General features: G+C 38.7%; 3 protein-coding genes across 3 annotated transcripts; 1 reads left to right on the top strand and 2 right to left on the bottom strand.

Annotated features, from left to right (window-relative positions):
* Positions 1–11,138: 11,138 nt before the first annotated feature.
* Positions 11,139–12,292, bottom strand: LOC148926400 (serine/threonine-protein phosphatase 7 long form homolog). Its single transcript, XM_089059118.1, has 4 exons — positions 11,911–12,292; positions 11,527–11,803; positions 11,367–11,454; positions 11,139–11,285 (listed from the first exon to the last, which is right to left on the bottom strand). Exons 1-4 carry the CDS (start codon positions 12,290–12,292, stop codon positions 11,139–11,141), a joined length of 894 nt encoding a protein of 297 aa, XP_088915244.1.
* A 2,465-nt stretch (positions 12,293–14,757) lies between these two features.
* LOC125190272 (uncharacterized) lies at positions 14,758–20,794 on the top strand. Its single transcript, XM_048087534.2, has 7 exons — positions 14,758–14,945; positions 16,139–17,547; positions 17,782–17,862; positions 18,291–18,467; positions 19,419–19,484; positions 19,571–19,807; positions 20,247–20,794. Exons 2-7 carry the CDS (start codon positions 16,143–16,145, stop codon positions 20,465–20,467), a joined length of 2,187 nt encoding a protein of 728 aa, XP_047943491.1. The 5' UTR covers positions 14,758–14,945; positions 16,139–16,142; the 3' UTR covers positions 20,468–20,794.
* A 188-nt stretch (positions 20,795–20,982) lies between these two features.
* On the bottom strand, positions 20,983–24,203 carry LOC125190271 (putative leucine-rich repeat receptor-like serine/threonine-protein kinase At2g24130). Its single transcript, XM_048087532.2, has 2 exons — positions 21,527–24,203; positions 20,983–21,460 (listed from the first exon to the last, which is right to left on the bottom strand). Exons 1-2 carry the CDS (start codon positions 24,078–24,080, stop codon positions 21,057–21,059), a joined length of 2,958 nt encoding a protein of 985 aa, XP_047943489.1. The 5' UTR covers positions 24,081–24,203; the 3' UTR covers positions 20,983–21,056.
* Between the last annotated feature and the right edge of the window lie 1,407 nt (positions 24,204–25,610).

Raw genomic sequence — 25,610 nt, 5'->3', positions numbered from 1 at the left:
TCTATAAAGTTTAGACTTGGGCCAAACATGTTTGGCTTTTACTATTAAACTAGTATCACACCCGTGCGTTGCACGATCCATTTTATTTTTCTCGAGTTAATATTCATATTGTTGATTAATAAAAAATATGAAAAACAATATAGTTATACGAACTTTAAAAATAAAATAAAATAAATTTAAATATTAACAAAAATTTTGGTGAGTTTTTTTACTATATTAAATTAAACACCAACGAAGTAATAAATAATACATTTATTTTAATTAATTATTAAATATTAATAAATTGCAAAACTAGAGTAGTATATATAAAGGTAATTTATTTAATTATGGAGAATAAAAAACGGCAAAAACTTTAGAAAGAACATTCAAACAACATAATTGACATTATTAATATTATGGAAGATAGAAAATTCAAAATATAATCATATATGGACATATTAAATTGTTCATTCATCAATCCCATAAATTAAGAATGGATTGACACCCACTAATCTCATTAATTGTCAATCAGTCAACATTTCATCCATTAAATCCGTCTTATTTTGAAAAAAATAAAATCTCAAATTTCAAAACTATATAGAATCTCAAATTTTACATCTCATCTATTTCTCAAAACTCTCTCTCCATCGCCAATCCAACCTGCCGGCAATAGGTAAAGCTCGTTGCCACCAGCCCTTACTCACGGCTTCTACCTCTGCACCACCACCACTGTCATTTCATTCTTCATATTTGTTTCCCCAACGTAGGTAGGACGCTAAAACCGTCGGTCCTTTCTTCAGGAGATCATTATCGGAGTTTTTTCTCGATTACTCGTTTCTGCATGTTTGAGACTCTTCCTTGATTCTGCATGTCCTACCCCTCACTTGAGGAGATCACATTCTCTGAGCGAACCATGGCGACGGCGTTGAGCATCCATCAATTTTTGTTGTTATGTAGATAGGCTAACCTCACTCCTAATGATTTTGAGTTAAGTTTTTGGACTTGTATTTATAGAGTCGTGCATTCAACATTAGCCATTATTTATAACATCAATGGTCATTAATATGGTCATTATGTTGTACTGTAAAGTCAAAATGAAATTTATTTTTTAGGATTATGAATTTGTAATTGCTATTTAAACGACTAATTTATATATTTGTATATGACAAAATGACATATATTGCTGCGATTGTTGGCGGTTACAAATAATGTGGCTAAGGATTAATGATATATTGCTAATTAAACCACATTATTTTATTTTACTGTTTTTTGAAGTATGACAAATGACATATTATTGCTATTTTTTGCTAGTTTTTGAAATCACTGTTTGAAACTTTGAATTGTATAGGACCTATTAAATCTAAATGATAGTTACTAAACTTCCATGCACATTTATTATAATTGTGTTGTAGAATGCAGTTGGAAATTTGTAGCTGATTTTAGGACTCGTAAGTCGTAACCCTATTTTATAAATTGATATCCATGGCTGAATTATCAATGCACAATTATAATTAATTTTTATGACCTTTTATGCTCTACATTGATTATGACATGTTTTATAAATTTGCAAATTTATCTCGTAATTTATAAATATTTTAAAATAAGGCCAAAACTCGCCTTTTATATATGTATAGATTGAGCCTCAATTTAATTCAAGGCCAAACAAAATATTATAATCAGCCACTATAGTACTCCCTCTGTCCTGGCTAATATGACACATTTCTTAGTCGGCACACGATTTTATGAGTTGTTGAATGTGGTTAATTGGAGGGAGAAAGTGTGGTTGTAGGTATTAAATGGAGAGAGAAATAGAGTTGAATATTTAATAGGAGAAAGAAAAAAGTGGTTGAGTGTATTAATTGGAGATAGAAAGTTAGAAATGTGACATCTTGCTTGAAACAAAGTAAAAAGGAAAGTGTGTCATCTGTTGGACGGAGGGACTAATATAATATTGACTGTCCGTCCAATCCTAAATTACGAGTAATTTTGGGCTTTCCTTTTTAATTACATTATTGCTCGCGCTTAATATATAAATACCCATTGATTAATTTAAGTATGTTACTGACTTTGATTAACTAACATCATTTTCCAAAAGTGGTCTAGATCGAAAAGTATACTTATCATTCATGAAATATATTCTAACCGGCCGAGTTTCTTGAATAATAAATATTTATTTCGAACATCTCTTGAGGATATTATCAAACTAGACTCACCTAGCGCATGGTTCATTGCATTAACAATACTAGCACATCTAGATATTGATTACCACTGCCCAAGATATCAGGACTCTTGGGTTACGAAAAATTTGCACCTTTTGATAAGTCAATAGTGCATAACCAATATCGTATGACCAATGTTATGTCAACAATGATTAAAGAATAACAATCACTGAAACCTCGTCTTTCAGTAAATAGCAAAAAATACTTATCTAATTGTTAGATTATTTCCTAAAGACGATTGAAATTGTGGACTAACACTGCAACTTTTTACAATAGGCAGCCAAAGCTTTACCTAGGTTGTGAAATTATATTTCTCTTTTGCAAAGCATTGCATGGAACCGATTGTGTTACCTTGTATGAACGACGCGCACAATCAGTTTACTAAGCAAAAGAATTAGACTTGTTTGCATCTAATAGAGTGTAACTAAAACTCGCTCTTTACGCGTTCTAAAAGTAAACAAGCGGGAATGCAAACAGGTCGAGCAGATTTACCAGACCAAACTGGTCAAGCAGAATCTAGACCTAATCGCTTGTCGTCGGACGCGCTATAAGAGTTGCTATCAAAACCTTAGCCCACAATACTATTGATTAGTATAGGAAAATAAGGATCGATCCCACGATGAAGAATGTGCTAAGAATTTTTTTGAGACATTTTGGAAGGTTTTGGCTGTTGCCACGCAAACCAAGTGAGTTAAGTTTAAATCTACTTGACTAAGAGGAAATGACAGGACTGAAGTTAAACTACCTAGGAGATGGAAAATATTAAGGAGGCATGCATGACACTGAACATGAAACAACTTGTAAACTGAAGTTAAACTACCTAGAGCACCTGTAACAAAAGGATCATGCTGGAACTTCAGACAGACAAAATTGCAAAAGTAAGTGGGGACCAATATTTCTAAACTAGCTAAGTGACAGAAAAGTTGTGAAAAGTGAAAAGGTATGCAACATACTCAAATCTGGATCTCTAACAACCTCCTTCTTCATCTTCCTCATGTAACCAGTTGAAAGCAGAGTAACAACAGAGCATAGAACAATCATCAATAAAACAAAACAGAGCATACTTGAAAACTAACCGTAAATGCGAAAATAAAACTTGAACTACTAGATCTACTCTAACTGACCTAGTGGAATCGACGTACGGAGAGAAACAAACCATATTCATGCAGATTCAAAACAACACAACTTAGATCTACCAACTTAAACTCCGATTTGACATAAGTCTACCGAAATCCAACACCACCAAACTTAGATCCATGAAATCAGAGAATTCAACAGATTCCAACACCCTACCACTTACAGTTGCTAAACGCATCAAAGCAAAACATAATAGAAGCTTAATAAGACGAGATCCAACGAGACATCAGCAAAAACATTCATAACTTCAGATATAAAAAATTATCCACATAATCCAGCGTTGACATTCAACTTCAACAACGAAAACAACTACGTAAATCAGCTAACAAGTGTTCGAAACAACTACAAACGTCTCAACACATGAAAGTTAAAACTAAAATAGGAAGTAGAGATTGTTTCTTCACTCCTCAGAGCGGTGGGACACGAGTATCACGGACTAAAAACAAACCACCAGCCAGAAATGAACTCCCCTCCAAGTGCGTAGAACTAAAAACTAAGAACTGAAGTGAAAATGAGCATCAGGAGAGCTAAGAAGAAGAGATATGCCTCATTTTTCAATATTGATAAGGCTAATTTCATACATTGGTTATGGGGTTAAATTCTGTAGTTTCTTGGGTCTAACACAGTTTGTAATCCAGGTGTGTAGAGAAAAATGTCAGATCCAGGAAGAAGGAAGGAGATTGCCTGGAGAAGGAGTCTGGCAGAGAAAGTGAGCAGAAGGAAGAAAAAATCACTAGACGAAGGGCAGAATGGAGAATTCATAGAAGGATCTAGAAGCTCAACTCCACTCTTATAAATAAGAGCACGCAACACGCCTGATGGCATCGTTCCATCATCCATTTTAGCTCTTAGCTCACTTCTCACACTCTACACACACATTAGGGGTACCAATTAGGGATTCGGGGTTTGTAGTTTGCAACATCGTCGTGTACCACCACCTCTACGAGAGGCGAAAAAACAATTTACCGTTTTCTGTTCTTTAATTTCTGTCGTGAATTCTCCGAGTCTTCGCTGTTCGAAGCTCGGCCTTATTCTGTGAATCTCTATTGAATTCGTGTTCGTTTAGCTATGGAAGTTTACGTTATGTTTTCATTTTATGCCTATGTTGCTTATTACTTTACCTTGGATGCTTTTCGCACTTGATCTGCTGGTTTGAGTTGAACGGTGTTGAATTGTAGTTGATCGGTTGAAATTTGGTTGGATCATTATGATCGGAGATGGGAATTGTTGTGGTTTGTTGTGGATGACTTGGATCTGGAGTGGATGAAGCGTCCGATGTTTAGATCTGTTATATTTCTGCATGGTTTTTTGATGTTTAGTTTCTGTTTTCTCATTTACCTCGTCTAGTAGTAGTAGATCTATTTTATTTCCTTAGTTAATCGTAATCTTATAGTCTAATGTGATATGCTATGTTTTGATTTATGGTTTACTCTATTTTCTGCATTTCGTGATCGAGAATCGTTGGTGAAGATAAAGTTAATTGTTGGTTAAATCCTTAGTTAGTAAATTGCAGCTTTTCATTCGTACCTTGCTATTTTACGAAATGGTCCCCACGATCTGTTCTTCATCCGTCTAGGCACTTTAGGAAAAATTATTCACTAGGTCTGGTAAAATTTCATCGTTGGAGTGTTATTCTGTCTGCCTTTTTATTTTCATCATGCATGTGTCCGTTATGTTCTCCTAGGTCTAGCTGTTAGAATAGATCACTATATTTCCGGAGTATAGTAGTTATGTTCTCAACCCAAAATGCGTGGCAGCAGCCAAAACCCATGTCCAAAATCTCTTGCATGTTTTCTTACGCTTCCATCTCTGTGGGATTCGATCCCTACTTCCTTATACTAGTTTTTAGTACTGTGGGTTGAGGGTTTTGAAAAACAGGAAAAGATTGTGTGCCCAACGATCGAAGGTTTCAAAGGTTCTCTGAGTTCCTAGACCCTGTGATCTAGCGGATTCGAAGTCTGACTATTATTACACACACACATGAGAAAATCTTGCTCTTCAAATATCCATTCTTTTATATAGGGAGGCTTGAGGCTCTAATCCCTAGGGCACCCTCTCTCTGATTTGACGCTTATGCCCTTAAAGAGGGATCTTTGGAATTTACTCTTTTTTCTCCCACTTCTGCTCCTATCGTTTTCTTCATGATTCTCCTTGGTCATTTTGGTGGCTTGTGGTACTTCACATCAAATTCTGCTTGATTTCGCGTCTGCCTGGTCGATCTGTACAATTTTCCTGGACTCGACAGATTTCTACGCACCTGAACTCAAAATTACATATTAGCTCTCTGCAAGTACAGAAATCCATTCCATAACCAATCCATGAAACGAGCCTTATCAATAACCCTCATGGGTTACTCGCCATTACAAGAGCTGGAGGCTGACGTTGGACGCAACGTATTTGAACACGCCTTGCATCGAGGTTCGTTCACGACATGTGGACTTCATTACGTGACAGCCATGTATAGTTCACTACTTCATTCAGACTAGGTGGATTAACCACTTGTAGTGCTAAGGGCACTTGGTCCGCTTGACCAGTTAGCGCATTAGGTCGTCTAAAAGATTAGACTGGGCTCGGGACAAGGGCATGCCCAAATGCCTAGCCCAAAAACCAGGCCCGAAGAAGATCCCAAAGACCAATTACCAAGTCCAAGGCCAAGACACTCGGCACACAGGGCACGGCTTGCGGCAGCAACGAAGTGAGGCGGCGGTTGCGGCGGCGCGTGTGGGCTCATTCGCCCCACTTGGTCCACTAGAATCATTACATGTAGTAACTCATCTAATTAAATACTAGTACTACATCTTTAATTAGGTTCTCTCTTCCAATGTGGGATAGTTAATAAACTACTATCCCCGTCCCTTAAAATTAGAAACTATTTCAATATTTGTCTGTCCCTTAAAAATGGAAACTTTCTTAACTTTCTATTCTAAAATGTGGACCCCACAATCCACTAACACTACTTTTAACTTTTTTTTTCTTCCTCTCTCTCTCTTACTTTACTCATTTTTCTCTTCATCTCTCTTACTTTATCAATTATTATCCTATTTCTTTACCAATTGTGTATTAAAACACGTGTCGTTTTAAAAGTTCTTAATTTTCGGGGATGGAGACTTAATTGATTCCTTGGACTTCCCATAGCTCCTTTTTGGCTTGCAAATATGGCCAACTTTAGTCCCTTATCTCTCACTTACTGGGAATCAGTTTAGAGAAAATGAGGGAGAATTCTTCTTTTGTTCAAGGATGCTAATTGCATTCCATCTTAATGAAGAACAATCGATTTATTCCGACTCAGGGAGTGACACATCAACAATATACGTCACTATTAATGAAACGCATGAGAGTTGTGCGTTTTTACCTAGTGACGCATAAGAATAATGCGTTTTACAGTGACGCAAAATGGTTATGCGTCTTTAGGTAGTGACGCATAATGGTTATACGTCTTTGGGTGATTTTAAAGCAGTCGTGAAGAATCAGCGCATAGAACAGAAGATTTTTGGTTATGCGAGTTCTCTCGGGTGTATGCGATTTCCGGTGACGTCCGGCGATTTCGGTCGATTTCCAACATTTTATCCATAAGGTTCGGTAATTGTTCTTCAATTTAGCTACATTCATCATTATTCATGTTTATTTTACTTTCATTTGTTAGTTTTACCAAATTTATTAAATTAAGGCTTATAGGAAAAATGTCCCTAATTGTTGTTTTCGGAAATATTTTTGATGCAGAAATCATGCAGGTATTTGTGAGTTTGTAATGGGGTGGTAGAGTAGTTCAACTACCACATATGGATATTGGTTATGATCCACCTCGTGCGAGGAGCTCTATCTTATTTAATTCGTGTGTTTTCTATTCTGAATTGTTAGTAATGATATGTGATGCGATGAGAATAGATATGAACCAACACACTATTGAATTATTGTGGAGACAATGTATAGTGTTTGCTTCCGGTATGAGTTATACATGTTCTGTGATTTGCAATGATTAAAGTGTGATGTTTATGTTCAAAATGCTCAAAATTCAAGTGGGTGTATTGAATTATTTGTTGAGTATTCACCTGTGAGAAGTTCAGAAATCCCACCAGTTGTTGATTTTGGTATTGGATCATCTGCGAGGGTTGAACTTATTAGCTCTGACTGTGGTATTGGATCATCTGCGAGGGTTGAGCATATGAGCTTTGATCGTAGTATGAATGAGCAGAGAGATGTTGTAGATGCTGTTGATGTTGGTGTTGGATTTAATGATGAGCCAACAGCACTATCTGAGACTGAGCCATAACCCGATATCAGTGATGGTGATGGTTCTTCTGATGATGTTGATGGTTGTTCTGATGATGAGATAGTAGCATGTAAACCTGTTGTGCAAGGTGAACAACCACTTCCGGAATACAACACTAGGGGGTTAAAATTCTTTCGCGAATTACCAAGTCATCCTTCTGGAGTATCTGATGATGTTGTTGATAATGAACACAACAATTTGTATTGGGATAAGAAAGAGCCGCATCGGATTGTGTTGGGAACAAAATTTGATTCCAAGCTACATGTGAAGACTGCTATAACTATGTGGAGTTTGTGGCAAGAAAAACAGTTTAAGGTCGTCGAGAGCAAATTAAGAAGATGGCATGTCGTATGCAAATTTCCAGCAGGAACGACAACAACAGGTATATGTTAGGTTTGGTATACTAAAAAGCATGTTTCAAGCAAGTTTCGCTCGAATAGAATCTTGCTTGTATACGTAAAACTCTATAATCCATTTTTAACCCGATTCAGTATTAGTCGACCAGTTTCGCACGAATAGAATTAGTATATTATTACATTGTGTTTGCTTGTGCATTTATAAGATGTTTTATAAACATTTAACTATATAAGAAGAAAACAAAGTCTAAGTCTTTTGTTTAGTAGACCGGTTGTGGGCGACGTCCACTTTAAGGTAACACGGTCGGTTCTATGCAATGCTTTGCAAAAGAGAAAGAAGAATTTCACAACCCAGATAGGCTTAGACTACCTATCGTGAAAGGTTGCAATGTCAGTCCAATTATTTCTAAGCCTTTCTGAAATAAGATGACGTTGGTGTGGTATAGCACTGAATGGATCTAACGGCAAGACGTGTCTTTATGCTATCTACTGAAAGACTAGGTCTTGATAAAATACTATTTCTTAATCTACAACTTTAGCATTGAGCATACGGTATTGATTATGCACTACTTTGACTTATCAAATGGTGCGGGTTTTTTACGCAACCCAATAATCCTGATATAATGGGTAGTGGTGATTAATATCTAGCGGTGCTAGGATAGGTATTATGTTGAATCGTGCGCGAGATGATTCTCGTTTGATAATGTCCTCAAGAGGAGCTTGAACAAGGTTTTATTATTCGGAAAAACTAGCCAGTTGGAATTTAATTATTCCATGAATAATAAATAAGTGTTTCTTGCTGATCCACTCTTGGAATTAATAAGATGTTAATTAATTAAGTCCATAGCAGACTTCTATTAATTAATGGATATTTATATCTTAAGCGCGGGAAATAAATAATATAAATAACGGAAACCCGGATTACTTGTAATTTTGGATTTGGATGGGGAGTGCAATATTACTTCTGTAGTGGTTGCTCGTAATATTTCAATTAAAAGCTTATATTAAATTGAGGTTCAATTTAATTAGTAAAAAGCTAATTGGAGGACCTCATATCCAAAACCTTCTATAGATCCCTGACTGGGTCCAATATGAACTTAATACAAATAGGAGAATAAATAAGATAGAAATCACTTTTCTCATTGAAAATATCGTCTACTCCAAATATGAGAGAGGAACAATTTTTCTATGAATTTCTCCTCCGTGAGATTTTCAGCTCCTCCTCCGTGAGGAATTTTCTGTCTTCTTTATTCGAGTCCTAGTATTTTGATAAGATCAGCCCACCCTGATATCGAGATACGGTTCGGGAACCAGTTAGAAGATTTGTGGTCTAGTATTGAATATCATCACGTGGAGAAGGCGCGAGCAATTGACGATTCTTTGGAGAATCAAATCGGTAACTCTAAACCGTAGTATTCATATTTAGGATTTACTTTCTATGAGCGTGAATTATTTGCGTTCTAGCATGCAATTATCTGTTTAACATGTGAATTGATTAGTCGCATAATCGGTCAAATAGATTCGTATTTGATTTATTTTTTTTGTAAAAGTCTTCCGCTGTGCAAGGGGCACCAAACCCCAACAATATAGGCATCATCAGCACCACCGACGCTGAAAAAGCGAGGGAATGTAAGTGGGAGTTTTCAGTTACACAATGGGCGCATGACGATATGTGGGAAGTTAGGAAGTGGGTGGGTCGACATACTTGTGTAGGCCATCGGCTAACAGATATCATGCTAACTTTTCATCGGCAATGATTGTTCTGTGTATTCGACATCATGTGCGTCAATGTGCTGATTTCAAGGTCTTCTCAATAATAGCTGATATTCAAGACAGATTTGGTGTGTCAATCAGTTATAAGAAGGCATGGTATGCAAAAAGAAAGGCTATAGAGTTTGTATATGGTGGATGGGAGGAATGAGCACAATTGTTGAGTGGAAGCACAATGAGCTGTTGAGTCAGAGACGTACAAAGGTGTTCAACTATGTTTTTTGGGCATTTGGGCCTGCAATACATGCTTTCCAGAAGGCCGCACCGGTGTTAACAATAGACGGGACTCACCTCCGAGGAAGATTTAAAGGTAAGCTGCTTGTTGCTTGTGGTTTTGATGCTAACAAGACATGCTTGCCTATTGCATATGATGTGGTGGATGAAGAAACCAAGGACAGTTGGTCGTGGTTTTTGGATCATGTAATGGTGAAATATGAGAGGGAGGTGTGCATTATATCAGATAGGCATAAAGGAATCTTCAATGCAATGGAGTCTGAAATCATGAAAAGGGCCCCGCAGATACACCACAAATTTTGTTTGGTCCATGCGAGGGCAAATGTGTTGAAGAAGCACAAGGGCCCCAGTGTGAAGGCCATAATCTGGAAGTTGGGGGTCAGTACTCAGGTACGTAAATTTGACAGAAGAAGTCGAGCACTATCTGATGTCAGTCATGGTGCGATGCGAATGCTCAGTAGGATTACAAAAAAAATGTTGGTCACTATGCTACGATGGTGGACTTAGATGAGGGGTGGCCACAACAAACATGTCAGAGTGCTACAATAGCGTGTTGAGGGGTGTGAGAGAGTTGCCAATTAGAGCTTTGGTTGATTTGACATTTTGGAGGATGGTGCAATGGTGGGTGCAGATGAAGACAAAAATAGAACACACCGAAGGTGAGTTAACCCCGTGGGCGAGGGACATGCTTGCTAAGAATGACTCAAAGGGGAGAAAACACTACATTACTGTAATTGACTGAGATACAGGGAAGTACCATGTCCGAACTCAAGGAAGAATAGAAAATGGAGTGTCAAAGGGCAACAATGTTAAAATAGTCAAGTATAAGGATTCGACGTGCAGTTGTGGTAAGTGGCAGACGTGGAGAATTCCTTGTTTGCATGGTTGTGCAGTTGCTAGAGACAGAGGTCACGTTATGATTGACCTCATAGATAAGTGCTACTACCTAGGTACATGGAGATCACAGTACTATGGTCAAGTTTCATTTGATGCACCAAGACACGAAGATTATTGGGTTGAACCCTCATGGAACCTCTCGTGTCTCATATCCCACTCATCAATGAAATATTTATGTTTTTTGGCCCAATCAGTGCCCTTCATCCCACGGCGGTGACTTTTACATAAATGTCCGACATTCTTTAGCATCCTATCACGGTACTCAGGAATACGCTGTTAGCGGTTAAATTGTCGGCAAACTCGTCCAGCCTCGTGTGCCTCGACAAATGACCAGCACACCAAGTAAGAGTCGCACAAGAAGGACGCAGTCGAATCAATGCAGTAATCAGGCAAGATACAATCCACATACGGTGTCCACAGAAACTACAAACATATAATATAAAAATCAAATTAGTTTCATGGTATAGTAAATTCATTAACTAAGACAACAAAAACAAATTTCACCTGGCCGGGACGAATCAATGATAATTGATCACGATAATAAGCAACTGAATATCGGGGAGCATTTCCTATTTCAGTAACTCCGTGCCACCTATACATAAAATTAATATCAAAAGTTACCAAAGAAAAATAATTAAGTGAGTTAATGTAAAAAATACATTACTTGGCTCCACAAGGGGTATATGGCGTGTGCATAGGCGATATCACAAAGGATGACTTCAATGTGGGCATTCTTTCCCACGCCCATAGCGGCAAAAGAACCATAGGTCCACCCAAATCCCTTTTCTGCCTGCCTACAAAAGCCTCGCATAAATAATGATACAGAAACGCTAAACCAGCACTACCCCAACTGACATTAGACACTTCTTTCGGATCGTCAAAGGCATTTAACCACATAAAGAGGACCTTGCACCCTGTGGTGTCCGATATAATAAGTCCCCCTAACAAGATCAGGGCATGTATACGTGCCCTTTGGATGTATGCATAAGCATGCAGCCCACACCCAAAGGTAGTGTTGCTTGGTGGATCAGAGATGTCATTAACAAACCGCCCTGCTTCGTTTCTGTTTCTAGGTCAGGTATCCATCCCAACATATCTCGACACTTGCTGAGCCAATCTTCATATCCGTTAGGGTAGTCACAGCCAGTGGAAACACGCCCGTCTGCTCTCAAACCCCACAGGCTTTGCACATCCTGTAAGGTTACGGTAACTTCTCCAACTAGTAGGTGGAAAGAGTATGCCTCAGGCCTCCAGCGCTCGATCAAGGCAGTGATAAGCTCGTTGTCCATCCTCATCGGCCTTTTACATTCCAACACGCCTTTGAAAGCCCATACATCAAGCCAATACTTCATATTTTCATGTATTTGCACTGCCCAAACCTTACTTTCCGTCCGACGAACTCTGAAAACATTTGATGTGCCATTTGCCATCAATGACGCTGAAATGTGTTCGTTTTGATGAAAGAGCAGTGATGGATACTCAGGTCCATAGCATAACTGTCTTTCGGAACTTGAAGATGTCATCTGCTTCAAAATATTCACCCAGAAAAACTAACATATTCATCAACAATCATCAATCATACAACATAGCATCCAAAAATCTACATATCCAATAACCTCCAACATATCAATCAGAGATGTCATTAACAAAACTAACATATTCATCAACAACTGAATATCTACATAGCACTCAAATACCTCAAAAATAATTAAACAATATTTAGGCGACAAACTACAATCTTTAGTAAGGAAGAACAATGAGTAACTATAACAAAAATTTGAAAAATATTATAAAACACAACCAATATTTAATTTTTATCATAAAAACTCAACAATCCAACTTAAATTGCAACTTCAATTGAAAAACAACAAGCTATATTCCAATTTGAAAACATAACCAAGATTCAATTTTTATCTTTGTAAAAAGGGGCGCAATTACAAAAATTGAATCACTTACTTTTCTACCCATTGAATTATATACATGTGAAACACACAAATAGACAACAAAACAACAAAAATCGACCTGAAATTCATCAATTTCATCATAAACCCTAATTTTACTAAATTAGGGAAAACCTACACAAATTAAGCAATAAAGGATGAATATAACCAAATTGAAGAACAATTACTGGAATATGTTTGTAAACGGTTGAAATCGCCGGATGAAAGCTGGATTCGCCGCTGCTGCCTGCTCCGCTAGTTTGTGTTCTGCGCTGCTTCTTCGCGACTACTTTAAAATCACCCAAAGACGCATAACCATTATGCGTCACTATCCAAAAACGCATGACCATTATGCGTCACTACCCAAAGACGCATAACCATTTTGCGTCATTATAAAACGCATTATTCTTATGCGTCACTAGGTAAAAACGCACAACTCTCATGCGTTTCATTAATAGCGATGCATATTGTTGATGTGTCACTCCTTGAGTCGGAATACATCTATTGTTCTTCATTAAGATGGAATGCAATTAGCATCCTAGAACAAAAGAAAAATTCCACTCTAAGTAGAGCATTTCTTTTTTAGTACGAGATTTTATGTAATGTTATTTTGTGAGTTAAGTTGAGCGAGTAAAGTAAGAATGAGAAAAAAAGTAGAGAGAGTGATGTTTCCATTTTTAGAAATGTTTCATTTAGAATGTGACATCCCAAAAAGGAAAATGTGTCACTTAGAGTGGGACGGAGGGAGTATATCACAACCATCTACTACAGGAGTAGATTGCCACTAAATCATTTAATTTCACAAAACTAAATGTTTCGTCGCATTTATTCTTGGTCAAAACCTTTTGACCGAGCACGATTCCAATAATCCATAAAAATCTCAACAACCCGCCGTAGCCGCCCCTCCACAATAAACTTCCTGTTGCTGCCCTCGACAACCTACTCTCATTCCCTCACCCGGACGACGACAACAGATTCATTGTAACCAACTGTCCAACCCTATTACCAGCTCGTGCCGCCAAATCGACCCGCCCTATTATGCTACACTGAAGCAGCCAATCATGTTTCCATGTCAACTTGTAGACAGAAGTGAGACGGAATATCTCACTTAAAACAATTTTTCTTAAATCTCGTATCGAAAAGAAACGCTTCCACTATTGGAGAACAAATGGAGTATAAAAGTTATCTGGCATTAATTGCCATATGGAATAAAATTAATTAATTAAATTAAATCTTAAATGATACTTCCTCCGTTCCAAAGTAATAGAGTTATTTTGTCATTTTGGTACGTTCCATAGTAATAGAGACATTTTCTTTTTTAGTAAAGTCAACACATTTTTCCACACCTACTTTACTCTCTCTTACTTTTTTCTCTCTTCATCTTTCTACCTTTTTCATTTTCCACTTTTTCTCCTTTTACTTAACTCACCTAACACAATTTTTGTTAATATTCGTGCTGAAAAGAAACGCCTCTATTACTATAGAATGAAGGAAGTATATAGTTTTAAGTTTAGCGTTCATTTTGAAATAAATCAAACTTTAGTGACAAAATTTGAGAAAGAGTGTTAGAAAAGAAAAGTAGAATAAAATCATAATCTTATACTAAGAATGGTTTAATTACACCTTAGAATAAAGAAGATCTCCTTTCATATTCATATATTCATATTGTAACTCTTACCATGGTAAACATACAATTAATATTTCCTTCCATATTCATATCGCAACTCTTACCATATGCACATACAATTAATATATTTTTTGTTCTAATTTTCCCCATTCTCTTTATACCATGGCATACTCCGGCTCTAATATTACACCAATAATAATGGAATACACATACAATCCCCGCGTTGATACAACGCCACGTTTGTTGCTAAACAGAAAAACATTTGATAGGAGCCCTCCATTGGACAGTCACAGAATGCACCATCACAGCTGGCTATTTTAGTTACAAACAAAGCCAAAGGGAGTCGTCGTCTCATGTTACGTGCGCATCCCACCGACCGAACCCTTTAAATCTCTTTCTCCTCAAGCGCCAAAAACATGATCTCTCTCACTACACTTTTCTCTCTCTATACACTCACTCACCACTCTCATATGTCATCACTTTGAAGTTTTTCTTCACCGATCAAAAATTCATCTGGTACGCAATTTCGAAAATCCTCCTTGATTCTCGTCAAGCGCGGTTTTATTTATCATTTCTAGATTCGCGAGGGTTATTGATCAACTGATTTTGTTCCTTTTTTAAAAAAAATCGCCAATGGTTCGTATTTCTGCGGATTTCTTGTGAGAGAATCAAACGTGTTTTATGATGCATCCTTACTGGTATTTGTGTCTCTGAGATTCTTATATGGCGGATGTGTGATAGTCCTTTTTTCTAGTGTTTATTCACCCCCTCTGTATCTGTATCTGTATCTGTATCTGTATCTGTATCTGTATCTGTATCTGTATCTTTGGGAGAATAGAACCGACGTCTATCTGGTAAATGTTGGTGTGCTTTGTATGTTGTGATCGTTGATGTTCTCTTTCGTTTTTAGTTGTACCAGTCAATAGAAGGTGTTTGGCATTTTAACTGATGATGATTATGAAGACCTGATTTTAATTCTAATTCTTACCTTTTAAATTGTGAGTTTTTAAAAAAAAGATTCTTTGAATTTTTTTTCTTAATTTTATTTTGTTGGATTAGGCCATATTTGGCAGGGGAATAAAGCATCTGTGCTGGGGCCTTTTTCAAATGTTTGTGAATTTTTCATACTCCCTCCGTTCCACAGTAACTAAGGCATTTCATTTTCTGCACTTGTTTTGAAAAAATGATATTCAATAGTTAAAGTGGAGAGAGAGTATAGCAAGCAAGAGAATAATGTAGTTTGATACTTGAACATCAGACTATTAAAACCATCATACAATTTCATTTCCTTCTAGGTGTGAGACATAGTATGTTTTCTAGTATCTATTATGCATGATTTTGTAGCTCTATTGTGTGCATAGAGTATATGGAGTGATGTGAGTAATTGGATTGATGTTTTTGGTTCAAGAGAAATGGTACCAGTGTTCATTGGTTGGAAACTGAAGATAGGTATAACTCACCTTTTGTTTTCATTTGACATGCCTTTCCTCTGACAATTTTTGATCCTCCAAGTCAGTGTCAGTGAAGAGTTGCTTTGGTGTCTTGAGTCTGAAAGTGGATAGTATAATATTACTGTGCAAGACATTAACTGATTGAGTATTTTACCGCTATATATATATCTCTGTATTTGCTATGCAATAGGTGAAACTATCCTGCAATCAGCTGGAGAAAATGATTCTTTTTCTCATACTTCTGTTTAATTTGTTTAGATAAATGGGAAATGCCATTCAACCTGTATCTGCTGCTTTGGAGGAAGGGAAAGATGAACTTAATCTAACTAACAACCCAAGTGCAGCTAATCTAACTAACAACCCAAGTGGAGCTGATGGTGGGAGCTGGACTCATGGCGCTTGTAGTTATGAAGAGGAAAATATGTCTCTCCCATTTAATTCACTAGGCTATGATCAGTTTTCTGGACATGATATACAAGAGGATTGTCACTCTTACAATCCTAATCTGAATTGCACAGCAGATCCTAAGGTAGATAAAAACTGGACTGACATGTCTGAGTCCTGCACAAAATATGAAATGCTGCCTCCAGAACTGAGCATGAGAGGAGATGGTGCAGATTGTCTGACGACCTCAGCTGTCACTTCCATGGACTGTGGTGAATTAGACATGAACCTCTCCCCACCAATGTGCGAGACTGGAGCAGGTTATCCAATAAAGAATTATGGAGCAGAAGCTCAAAGTAGTAGAATTAGTAGGTTCCAGATGAGTGGACAGTTCTCTTCTTCAAGCACATCTTTGTTGCCACTCGTGGAAAATTTTGGTGCAAGAGGAAATAAAAATGATCAGGGTTTTCTTACTCTTGGAACTGGAGGTGGCAGAGAGTTCAGACCAAATAGGAATTTCAGTATCCGAGAAATTTCCAATACATTGAAGGAGGTCTCTTCCCAATGTAACAATCCTATTACCGGACCCCACCAAAAGAACCTCACTACTCAATTGGCAAGTGCGGATGCTAGGATCCTTACTCATGCTGGCGGGTTTTCAAGATCTAACAGTACTTCCTATGCCCCAAGGTTTCCAAGTGAAGATCAGGAGGTTTCTTCTCGATTTAATGATTCTAATGTTAAAAACTTCCCAAAGAATGCCTCAAGTCTTGCTCGCCTGTCCGGTGGGGATGCAGGGATCCAAACTAGTGCTGGTGAACTTGAAGGGTTTGCTAAGGACCTGTTGAACATTGCTCATTTGGAAGGTGAGGCTGCAACTGTGCAACTGCAAACTAATGCTGGTGGATTATCAAGATTGACACATAGTAGGATGCCCACAAGTATTGAAGATAGGATTATTGGAGAAACAGGGTTCAGGCTGAATTCCAATCCATTCCCCAGTCTTCACACTCTGCAAACTAATACACCTACTACGGCCCCATCAAAAAGTTATACATCGGTGTGTCAGCCATCTTCTATACCATTGTCATCTGGAAGCACTTTACCATCTCAACCTAAATGTGGTTCAAAGCCACAAATAATGTCCACACATTTGGCATGTCAACCTATATCATGGCAACAGGATCACTCTAGGAAGAATTCCATTAATGTGCCATCCATAGATTCCCGACATTACAATTTGGACAGGGACAAACTGAGATCCACCAGCCATGTACAACCTGGTGAGTCTTGTACTCCCACTTTGATGTTTTTTGGATGTTATATTGGTTCTGTGTTCATATCCTGCCAGCTTCCATAAACTAGAAATTGGGACAAGTTGTAGATTGAAAATTAAGAAGACCATCTTGTCCAAGTGATTAGTTAGCTGGTGGGAGAGTATGGGGTAGTAGTCTATTCATGTGAGATTCAAACTAAATATTTATTTTTAAGCATTTTAGCTTTCCTTTTGTTGATAGGAAATCTTAACCCCGCAGTAGAAGGTACAAGAACAGGAGCTGCCAAAATTGGTTCTTTCACATCAAGTGTTCAACCAGCAGGTGAGCTCATTGACATATTCAGTTATGCCGCTCACTGGGATTTTGACCAAATGTGCTTACTCTTATTCAAGCCTAAACTAGTTTTTCCCCAGTCACTGGGCTTTTATATGAAGAGAAACTCCGTTTTCAGTTTGTGGTTGAGTGGTTCTTAAAAGTGATTCACTATTTTATTATTTTAGTCTGTTCCCTATTTGATCATTCATGTCATAAACACTATCGCGCAACGAACTTATCATTAAGCCTTATTTTTTGTTTGAGCTTATATAGTCAAATGTCGCTGAAATGATTTGGCACAATTTACTGCTAGTCCATGTATAATATTGTCATATTGAAGACAAAGTTCTTTATCTTGTAGTCTGGTATATGAATACATACTTATATTCAGCCTAGATGTTTTAGTTTACATGTCATGATTTTGTTTTCCTCAGGACAGTTTCATGCTTTTCATAATATCAGTCCTATTGAAGCACCTAGGACCTATATTTCCCCTGACATAATCAGGCTTCAGTTTTCAAAAGGTAGCAGTTACCAGTCTGATGTGGCTGCTTGTTTTCCTGAGAGGTTGGGTTTTCAACCTGATTTTGCTACTGCTCAACACACAAGAGGTTAGTTACATGTTAGAACTTAGAATGTTATAATACTGAGTTAACTGATACTTCATGTATTTTTGTTAAATTTTGGGTTCTGAATGAGGATGTCAGTTAACTCCGGTTTCTCAGTAAATACTAACTAAATCTATTTTCTATGTCAAGGAGAACACAAGGATAGATTTAAATAGGATAAACCGTTTCCAGTATCAACCCACTGGAACAACTAAATAGATGAATCATCCAACTGAATATAAATGCATTAAAATAATGAAAATTATATGAAGAACTTAGATGTTGCTTCATCAGGTGGGGGTTGCAATACATAACTTTGTTTGACGTGAGAATAAGCATGAACAGAGTCAGCCGTTAAGCAGGTGTGGCAAATGCTCCTCCTCTCACGGCTCACCCTTCTCCACCTTTATATATTTATTACTACAAATTTTCTGATATATACCAAATGCCCCTTCTCATATCTATAGAAATTTCTTATAACTACTACCTCCGTCCTTGAAAAATAGAAACTTTTGAAATGGCACACATTTTAATGCACAATTGGTAAAGTAAGAGAGGGAGAAAAATGGGTAAAGAAAGAGAGAGGAAGAGAAAAAAGTAATGAAAGTAGTGTTAGTGGATTGTGGGGTCCACTTTCTAAAATATAAAGTTCAAAAATTTTCTATTTTTAAGGAACGGACCAAAGTAGAAATAGTTTCTATTTTTAAGGGACGGAAGCAGTATAATTTTACCCCTCCTACAATAAAATTCTGGCTACGTGCCTACGTTCCTGCGAATATGTACTTTCTTTACTTGACCCTTTCCCCCTTACACAAAATCCATTCCTCTGTTCACTTAAAGAAATTTAGCTTCATGGTAACAACAAGTTCTTCCATGTTTTGTTAGACAAGAATATATGTCAGGCATATTAGCTTTGAAATAACTGTTCCACTGTGATATGCCTTTTTTATTCAGGTCCGTATCAGCATGGGATGTCAACCCAATCATCTGCAGTCTCTCCTGAAATCGATAATTCTGATGGTATCCAATGTTAATGTATCTCAGCAGTATAACAAATTATGGATCCACTTCTTTTGGTAATAGTTTTAAAATCTCTCATCTTGCAGGTCAGGTTGTTCCAGTTACAAAACTAAATATTACGCCTCAGGTTGCTCCTATTATTCTTCCTCATCCACCTTTGAAAAGAAAAGCAGCTGCAAATCCCATTGCACCCTCAGGTCAACGGAGGAAAAAGATTCCACAATCTGCTATTAGTGATTCTCTTCCTCAACAAAGGCAGAACACTCCAGCTATTACAGCTCCTATTCATATTCCAACTGCACCTCTTCAAGTAGAATGGGAAGGTACATGTCCTGTTTGCAAATTTGGATGCATTAATTGCATACTGGAACAAAAGAAATACTAAGTGTTTGATTATCCATTGTCCATTAGATCATGCATAACAGCACAGGCACTTAACATTAAATTATGATCATAGGTTGGGCTTAGCTATGTCATAATTTCCTGGATTCAAAATTGTCTCGATCGTGAGAAATATATTTTGGAGAACTAGAAGAAATATTGTTGATATCTTTCCGTCCTTAATTCCTTATTTAGTCCATGATCTGCTAGATGTGGTCTCTTTTACCATTAGCAAGAGATGTTTGATAGCTTTAAATAGATCCTTGGTTTTCTGTAACATCTATAGAAACTAGTCTCAACAATTGCATTCTTAATTTGCAGTATGCTGTTTGGTCCCACAATGGACACAAACAACTAAGCTAATACCATACATGCCTGTAGGTTTTGAAGAACCACTTGAACCAACTGGACACAGGTGTCTCTTGTGCAAGAGGGATCTTTCATTTACAGCAGAAGGCTTAATGTACCAGCCCACAGCTCCGCCACCCGTTGCTGTTCTTCCGTGTGGCCACACTTTTCACGACTGTTGCTTGCAATTAATCACTCCTGAAGACCAGTTGAAAATTCCTCCTTGCATTCCTTGTGTCGTTGGTGACACCTAATCACTTTTGCTGATCATATTCTGGCTAATATCTTAAAACTTTTGTGGTAAAGTGTAATTAGAAATAGAAAAAGGAAGGGAAGAAAAATAGGAATTATTTTGTTGGTGATGGAGGTAGGGGGTGGGCGTAGTTGATGGAAGTGTACATAGATAGGGTTCCTAACTCCCACAATGATGGTTAGGATACCTTTTCTTTTTGTCAACGGGTTTATGTTGCTAATTGGGATTTTGCTATTACCAGATTATATGTACATATGGTGTACGGAGGAGCTTCCAACAAACTCATTTTGTCACAGCTGGATATAGATTTAACTTTTTCAAAACTAAACTTTTAGCTCGGTTTGTCACCATGGAATTATGGGTGTGGAAATAGAATTTGAATCTTTAATTCTAATTCCAGTGTTTTGGTACTGTTAAAATATTATTATTTTCAATTCCATATCAAAAGATTTTTTGTTTTTGAAATTCCATACAATTTGATTTATGTATTTAGATAGAACGTTGTGGCAGCTCATGTAGAGTAAGATTGACATTTGGTTGATTGTATGCTAGTATAAAAAATTCCAGCAAGAGGGGAACAGTGGAAAAAACTAAGAATCATTGAAGGTTGAAGAAGAGACTCCAAGGGAGGATGAGAATGTGGCAGTGGTGTCGCCACTAAGGTAGCTCTTGAGGCGATCCAAGTCATCGGCACAATCAAGCATGGTGGGGCGCAGAGTTGGCGAGTCGTGCGTGCAGACGAGCCCCAGCTCGATCAGCTCTCCGATAGCGACCTCCCACATCCGCATCACTGGTGGCGACACATCCCTCAACGCCCCAACCAGAGTATGGTCCACCACGTTCTCCATCCGCCCACTCTTCACGTATCCGTGCAGGCTCATCCCTCCCACGAACATCTCATCCGTTGGCCTCTTCCTCGTCACCATCTCCAGCACCACCACTCCGAAGCTGTACACGTCCCCCTTGGTCGACGTCTCCGCCCCAAAACCATACTCTTCAAAACAGACCGGAGTCAGGATCATCAATTTGTCGATATGGGACAAGGGGTTTCAGTACCTACCTGGTGCTATGTAACCAATTGATCCACATAGCATGTTTGCGGTGGAGTTCCCTGCATTCTCAACCATCCCGCCGCCTTCAACAGTCATGACGAGCCTGGATATCCCGAAGTCGGAGACCAGAGCCGTCATGTCGTCGTTGAGGAGGACGTTGCTGGGCTTGAGATCGCAGTGTATGACCTTAACCGGAGAGTGGTGGTGCAGATAAGCCATCCCTTCAGCAATGTCGCTGCAAATGTTGACCCTCTGGAGCAGGGTGAGCCCCGCTGACCCTGCCTCGGGCGGGTAGAGGTGGGCGTCTAGGCTCCCGTTCGCCATGTAAGGCAGCACGAACGCCTTGAACTCTGGCAAGCTGCACGCGGTGATGATACGTATCAGATTCCGATGGCGAATCCTCTTCAATATCTGGCATTCTCTGTTGAAGACCTTGGTGGAGTTGCTTGTCTGCAGCTGTAAAACCTTGACGGCGATCTGCGTCCCATCCGGCAGGCTTCCTCTGTAAACGCGGCCGTAGCTGCCTGATCCCACCAACCTCTCGTTGTCGAATCCCGCGGTGGCCTCCACCAGCTCTTTATATGTCATTCTTGGGAATTTCTGTGTCAGCTCAGGCGACTCTTTCCTCTCTTTTCTTGATCGTCTGCGTGAGATGTTGACTCTCACCCGCTGCCATCCTATCACGCAGCCGATCGTTGACAAGAATCCGGACACAAATATGATCACACAGAATATGATCAAGTAAGTTCTTGATCGGAAATAGTAGTGCTTGCGCTTGCAAGGTGGAATGCCAGGAACGGAGCCACAGAGCTTCGGGTTGTTTAAGAATGATGATTTCGTGATATTAGTAAAAACGCCGCCGGTGGGGATCATTCCTTCAAAGCTGTTGCCGGAAAGATTGAGGAAAGCCAGAGTCTTGCTCTTGTTCAAGCTCGCTGGGATCTTTCCGGATAGTTTGTTGTTGGAAAAATCCATGGCTACGATGCTCTTGAGATCGCCTAATGTCTGCGGCAGAGCTCCTTGAATGGAATTATTCGAGAAATTTACCAGCTTGAGCGCGTCGCAGCTGGAGATGAGGCTGGAGATGGTCCCGTTGAATCTGTTGAAGGAGAGGTCGATCTCCTCGACCTTCTCCAGCTTGCTCAGCTCGACTGGCAACGGCCCGTTGAGCTGGTTGTGCGAGAGGTTGAGGAAAAACCGCATTTCCTGAAGATTGGTTATATTCGGAGGCACTCTTCCTGTCAAGAAGTTGTGGGAGAGGTCCAGCTTTAGCAGGGCGAGGCATCCTCCTATGGTGGAAGGTATCTCCCCCGAGAGAAGATTGTTGTTCAGGAACAGGAAGTTTAAGCTAGCAAGATTCCCTAGATCATCTGGGATCTGACCCGTGAGATTGTTGTGTGACACATCGATCAGCCCGAGGGATGATAGCTGGCCTAATGCAGCTGGGATTTCGGTGAAGAAGTTGTTGGAGAGACAGAGTTGTTCCAATCTGGACAAGTTGGCTATCTCAGGTGAAATCTTGCCAACTAGAAAGTTGGATGTTAAGTTGAGTAGTGTTAACTTGGATAGTCTCCAAATTGCTGAAGGAATCGGACCATGTATCATGTTTCCTTGCAGTTGGAATGTTGTCATTTTATCACTGAGTCTTGCTATGGAGCTTGGAAGAGTTCCTCCGAGTCCCAGGCCGGCCAGCTCCAGCTCCTCCAGCTCGGTGCAGTTAGCCAGCGCAGCAAAGAACGGCTCTAGGTTCGTGTTGTTATCGTGGCTGGTCATGTGATTGTCTGATAGATGGAGATAGCTGAGGTTGACGAAGCGAGAGATGAGCTCTGCAGGGAGTTGGCCGGAAATGCTGTTGTTTTCGACGTCCAAACTCAGCATGCCTGTTGCATTGCCTAATGATGAAGGGATCTCGCCCACTAGCTGGTTGTCGTACAAGCTGACAGCCCACAAATCCGGGCAGTTTCCTATTTCGGATGGGATGGTTCCGGTGAGCTGATTCGAGGAGAAGTCTATGTTCTTGAGGCCAGTGCAGTTGGCGAAGAAGGTTGCTGGTATCGCCCCGGTCAAGCTGTTTTGGTAGAGGTGGATCAGCTTGAGATTGGAGAGCAGGGAGAAGGAGGCCGGGATCTGGCCTTGCAGGTTGTTTTTGCCGAGTTTCAGCTCTAAAAGGTTCCTGATCGAGGAGATTTCCCAAGGGATCGGTCCAAAGAAATTGTTGTCGGCTAGGTGGAGGTAGCGTAGTTGGGTGAGGTTTGACACGGCACGGGGCAAAAGTCCTGTGAGGTGGGAGGCGTTGAGGTTGAGGTAGACCACACGGCGGTGCTGTATTGGGCTGCATTGCACGCCAGTGTAGTTGCAGACGGGTGTGAGCTCGTCCCAGTTCGCGAGGCTCGAATGTGGATCGGATGTTATGGAGCTCTTGAATGCTAGTAGAGCAGCTCTATCAGTATGCAGAGAGTGATAATGGTGATGGCCTAATGTGGTAAGTAGATGTTGCATCAAAGAAACAAATATGGCTATCTTGAACAACATGCTGCTGCTGCTGCTGCTGCCTCTGTGCATTGATGATTTGTTTCCACCAAAGTTGGGAGAGGGGCATAGTCAAGTTGGTTAGGCCGTTTGATAAGAGATTGGATTATTTGTGGTACATATGTATCAAGAAGATAAAAATAATCGCTTTTTGGGTGTGAAAAAGTGTAGTTGCTTTGCTTCCAATGATGTATGATTAGTGGTGGGACTAATTAATAACTATTTGATTCCAACTTGCAGTAGTGATGAGTAGATACTCACTCAACTTCTCAACTCAACTCAGATTGTTGAATATCATATATATTGATGAATGATGATGGTAGTTGGCCTGTTATCACAAGTATCAATCTTCAACTTCAAGTGGAAAAAACAATATAAGGCGCCAGTTTAATTTTTTACGCGCAAACACAAATAATTGCAAATCACTTTTAATTTATCTAACAAGATTAATCTATGGCTAGGCTATAGGTGAGGTTTTTTTCGTTAGAGTAGGTAGCTTTTGGTCACAACTTAGATCTTCATTGTTTCTTTAAGGGGAATTTCATGAAACATTATCATTACCTATGGCAAATTGCTAGTAATAAATTATGAGATGTGGTATTTTTGGGCCATTTTACATCACATTTTTGCCCAATTTGAAGTTTTCAATTTATTGTGGGTGGAAGCTTGAAGGTGCTTGTCCATGTGAATTTCGTGACCATACATTCTCTTTCTTTTGCTCTTTCCTTTACTCGATTTTATATTAATATCTTAATATTTCGACGGATTCCATCCACACCAATTTCGAGAAGGAATTAAATTTAAATAAATCAATACCATGATTCTCCATGGAAGTTTTCAAAAATACATTGTCACAGAATTTAATGTAAATACTTGCATACATAACAAATATACTCTTCGTACCCGGAAATAATACACACCTTAATGTAGCATGGATTTAATCAAAATAACATAATGCATTTTGTGAGTGGAAAAAAAGCACCAATTTCATTAATTATGAATGAGAGCACAATGGAGGGTTGTATCGTTAAAAAAAAGGTACGAGTGTACGACAAGGTGCATACTTTTTTCTTTTTCCTTTTTCATGTAAATCGGTATAATTATATTTTGTAGACTTGTAGTTACTCGTTTTTGTAATGATTATCCTTTTTAAAACTAGAGTTTATTATTTATATTACATTTTTTATATATTTAAGCTAATCAAATCTAATGATGTTTCATAATTCTAGATTTATGCTACTTTTTATAATTTTAACTTTTCTACGTCAATTATTTCCCTAAGAGTTGATTTTTAATTATTAGGATTTATTATGATATTCGATTTCAAATTATAATTATATCTAATCATTTTGTTCTAGGATGGGGTCACCATGAAGTCAACCTGATAATGACTCAACCCAATAAGGCCTAACCCGAGCTTGATCTACTAAGGAAATTGTCAATTTGAACACGACCTCGACCTGCTATCCTTAAACCTGAACACAATCCGAACCCAACAAGAACCTGTTAATGACACAATATAATATGGGTTGACACGACACGATAATGACTCGGACCTAATAT

The sequence above is a fragment of the Salvia hispanica genome, chromosome 5, assembly GCF_029641045.1.
Source record: "Salvia hispanica isolate PSC_SH4W2 chromosome 5, Shi_PSC_v1, whole genome shotgun sequence".
Taxonomy (NCBI): domain Eukaryota; kingdom Viridiplantae; phylum Streptophyta; class Magnoliopsida; order Lamiales; family Lamiaceae; genus Salvia; species Salvia hispanica.
This window is presented reverse-complemented; position numbering and strand designations above follow the sequence as displayed.

What these genes read in the sequence shown, in the direction of transcription:
- LOC148926400 (XM_089059118.1), bottom strand. Translation starts at nt 12,292, where the DNA reads ATGGCAAATGGCACATCAAATGTTTTCAGAGTTCGTCGGACGGAAAGT. An exon ending in AACAGAAACGAAGCAGGGCG is followed by an intron (nt 11,804 to 11,910) that starts GTTTGTTAATGA and finishes TGATCTTGTTAG; the next exon opens with GGGGACTTATTATATCGGAC. An exon ending in TATACCCCTTGTGGAGCCAA is followed by an intron (nt 11,455 to 11,526) that starts GTAATGTATTTT and finishes TTTTATGTATAG; the next exon opens with GTGGCACGGAGTTACTGAAA.
- LOC125190271 (XM_048087532.2), bottom strand. Translation starts at nt 24,080, where the DNA reads ATGCACAGAGGCAGCAGCAGCAGCAGCAGCATGTTGTTCAAGATAGCC. An exon ending in AATTGGTTACATAGCACCAG is followed by an intron (nt 21,461 to 21,526) that starts GTAGGTACTGAA and finishes TCTGTTTTGAAG; the next exon opens with AGTATGGTTTTGGGGCGGAG.
- LOC125190272 (XM_048087534.2), top strand. Translation starts at nt 16,143, where the DNA reads ATGGGAAATGCCATTCAACCTGTATCTGCTGCTTTGGAGGAAGGGAAA. An exon ending in CACCAGCCATGTACAACCTG is followed by an intron (nt 17,548 to 17,781) that starts GTGAGTCTTGTA and finishes TTTTGTTGATAG; the next exon opens with GAAATCTTAACCCCGCAGTA. An exon ending in TGAAATCGATAATTCTGATG is followed by an intron (nt 19,485 to 19,570) that starts GTATCCAATGTT and finishes CTCATCTTGCAG; the next exon opens with GTCAGGTTGTTCCAGTTACA.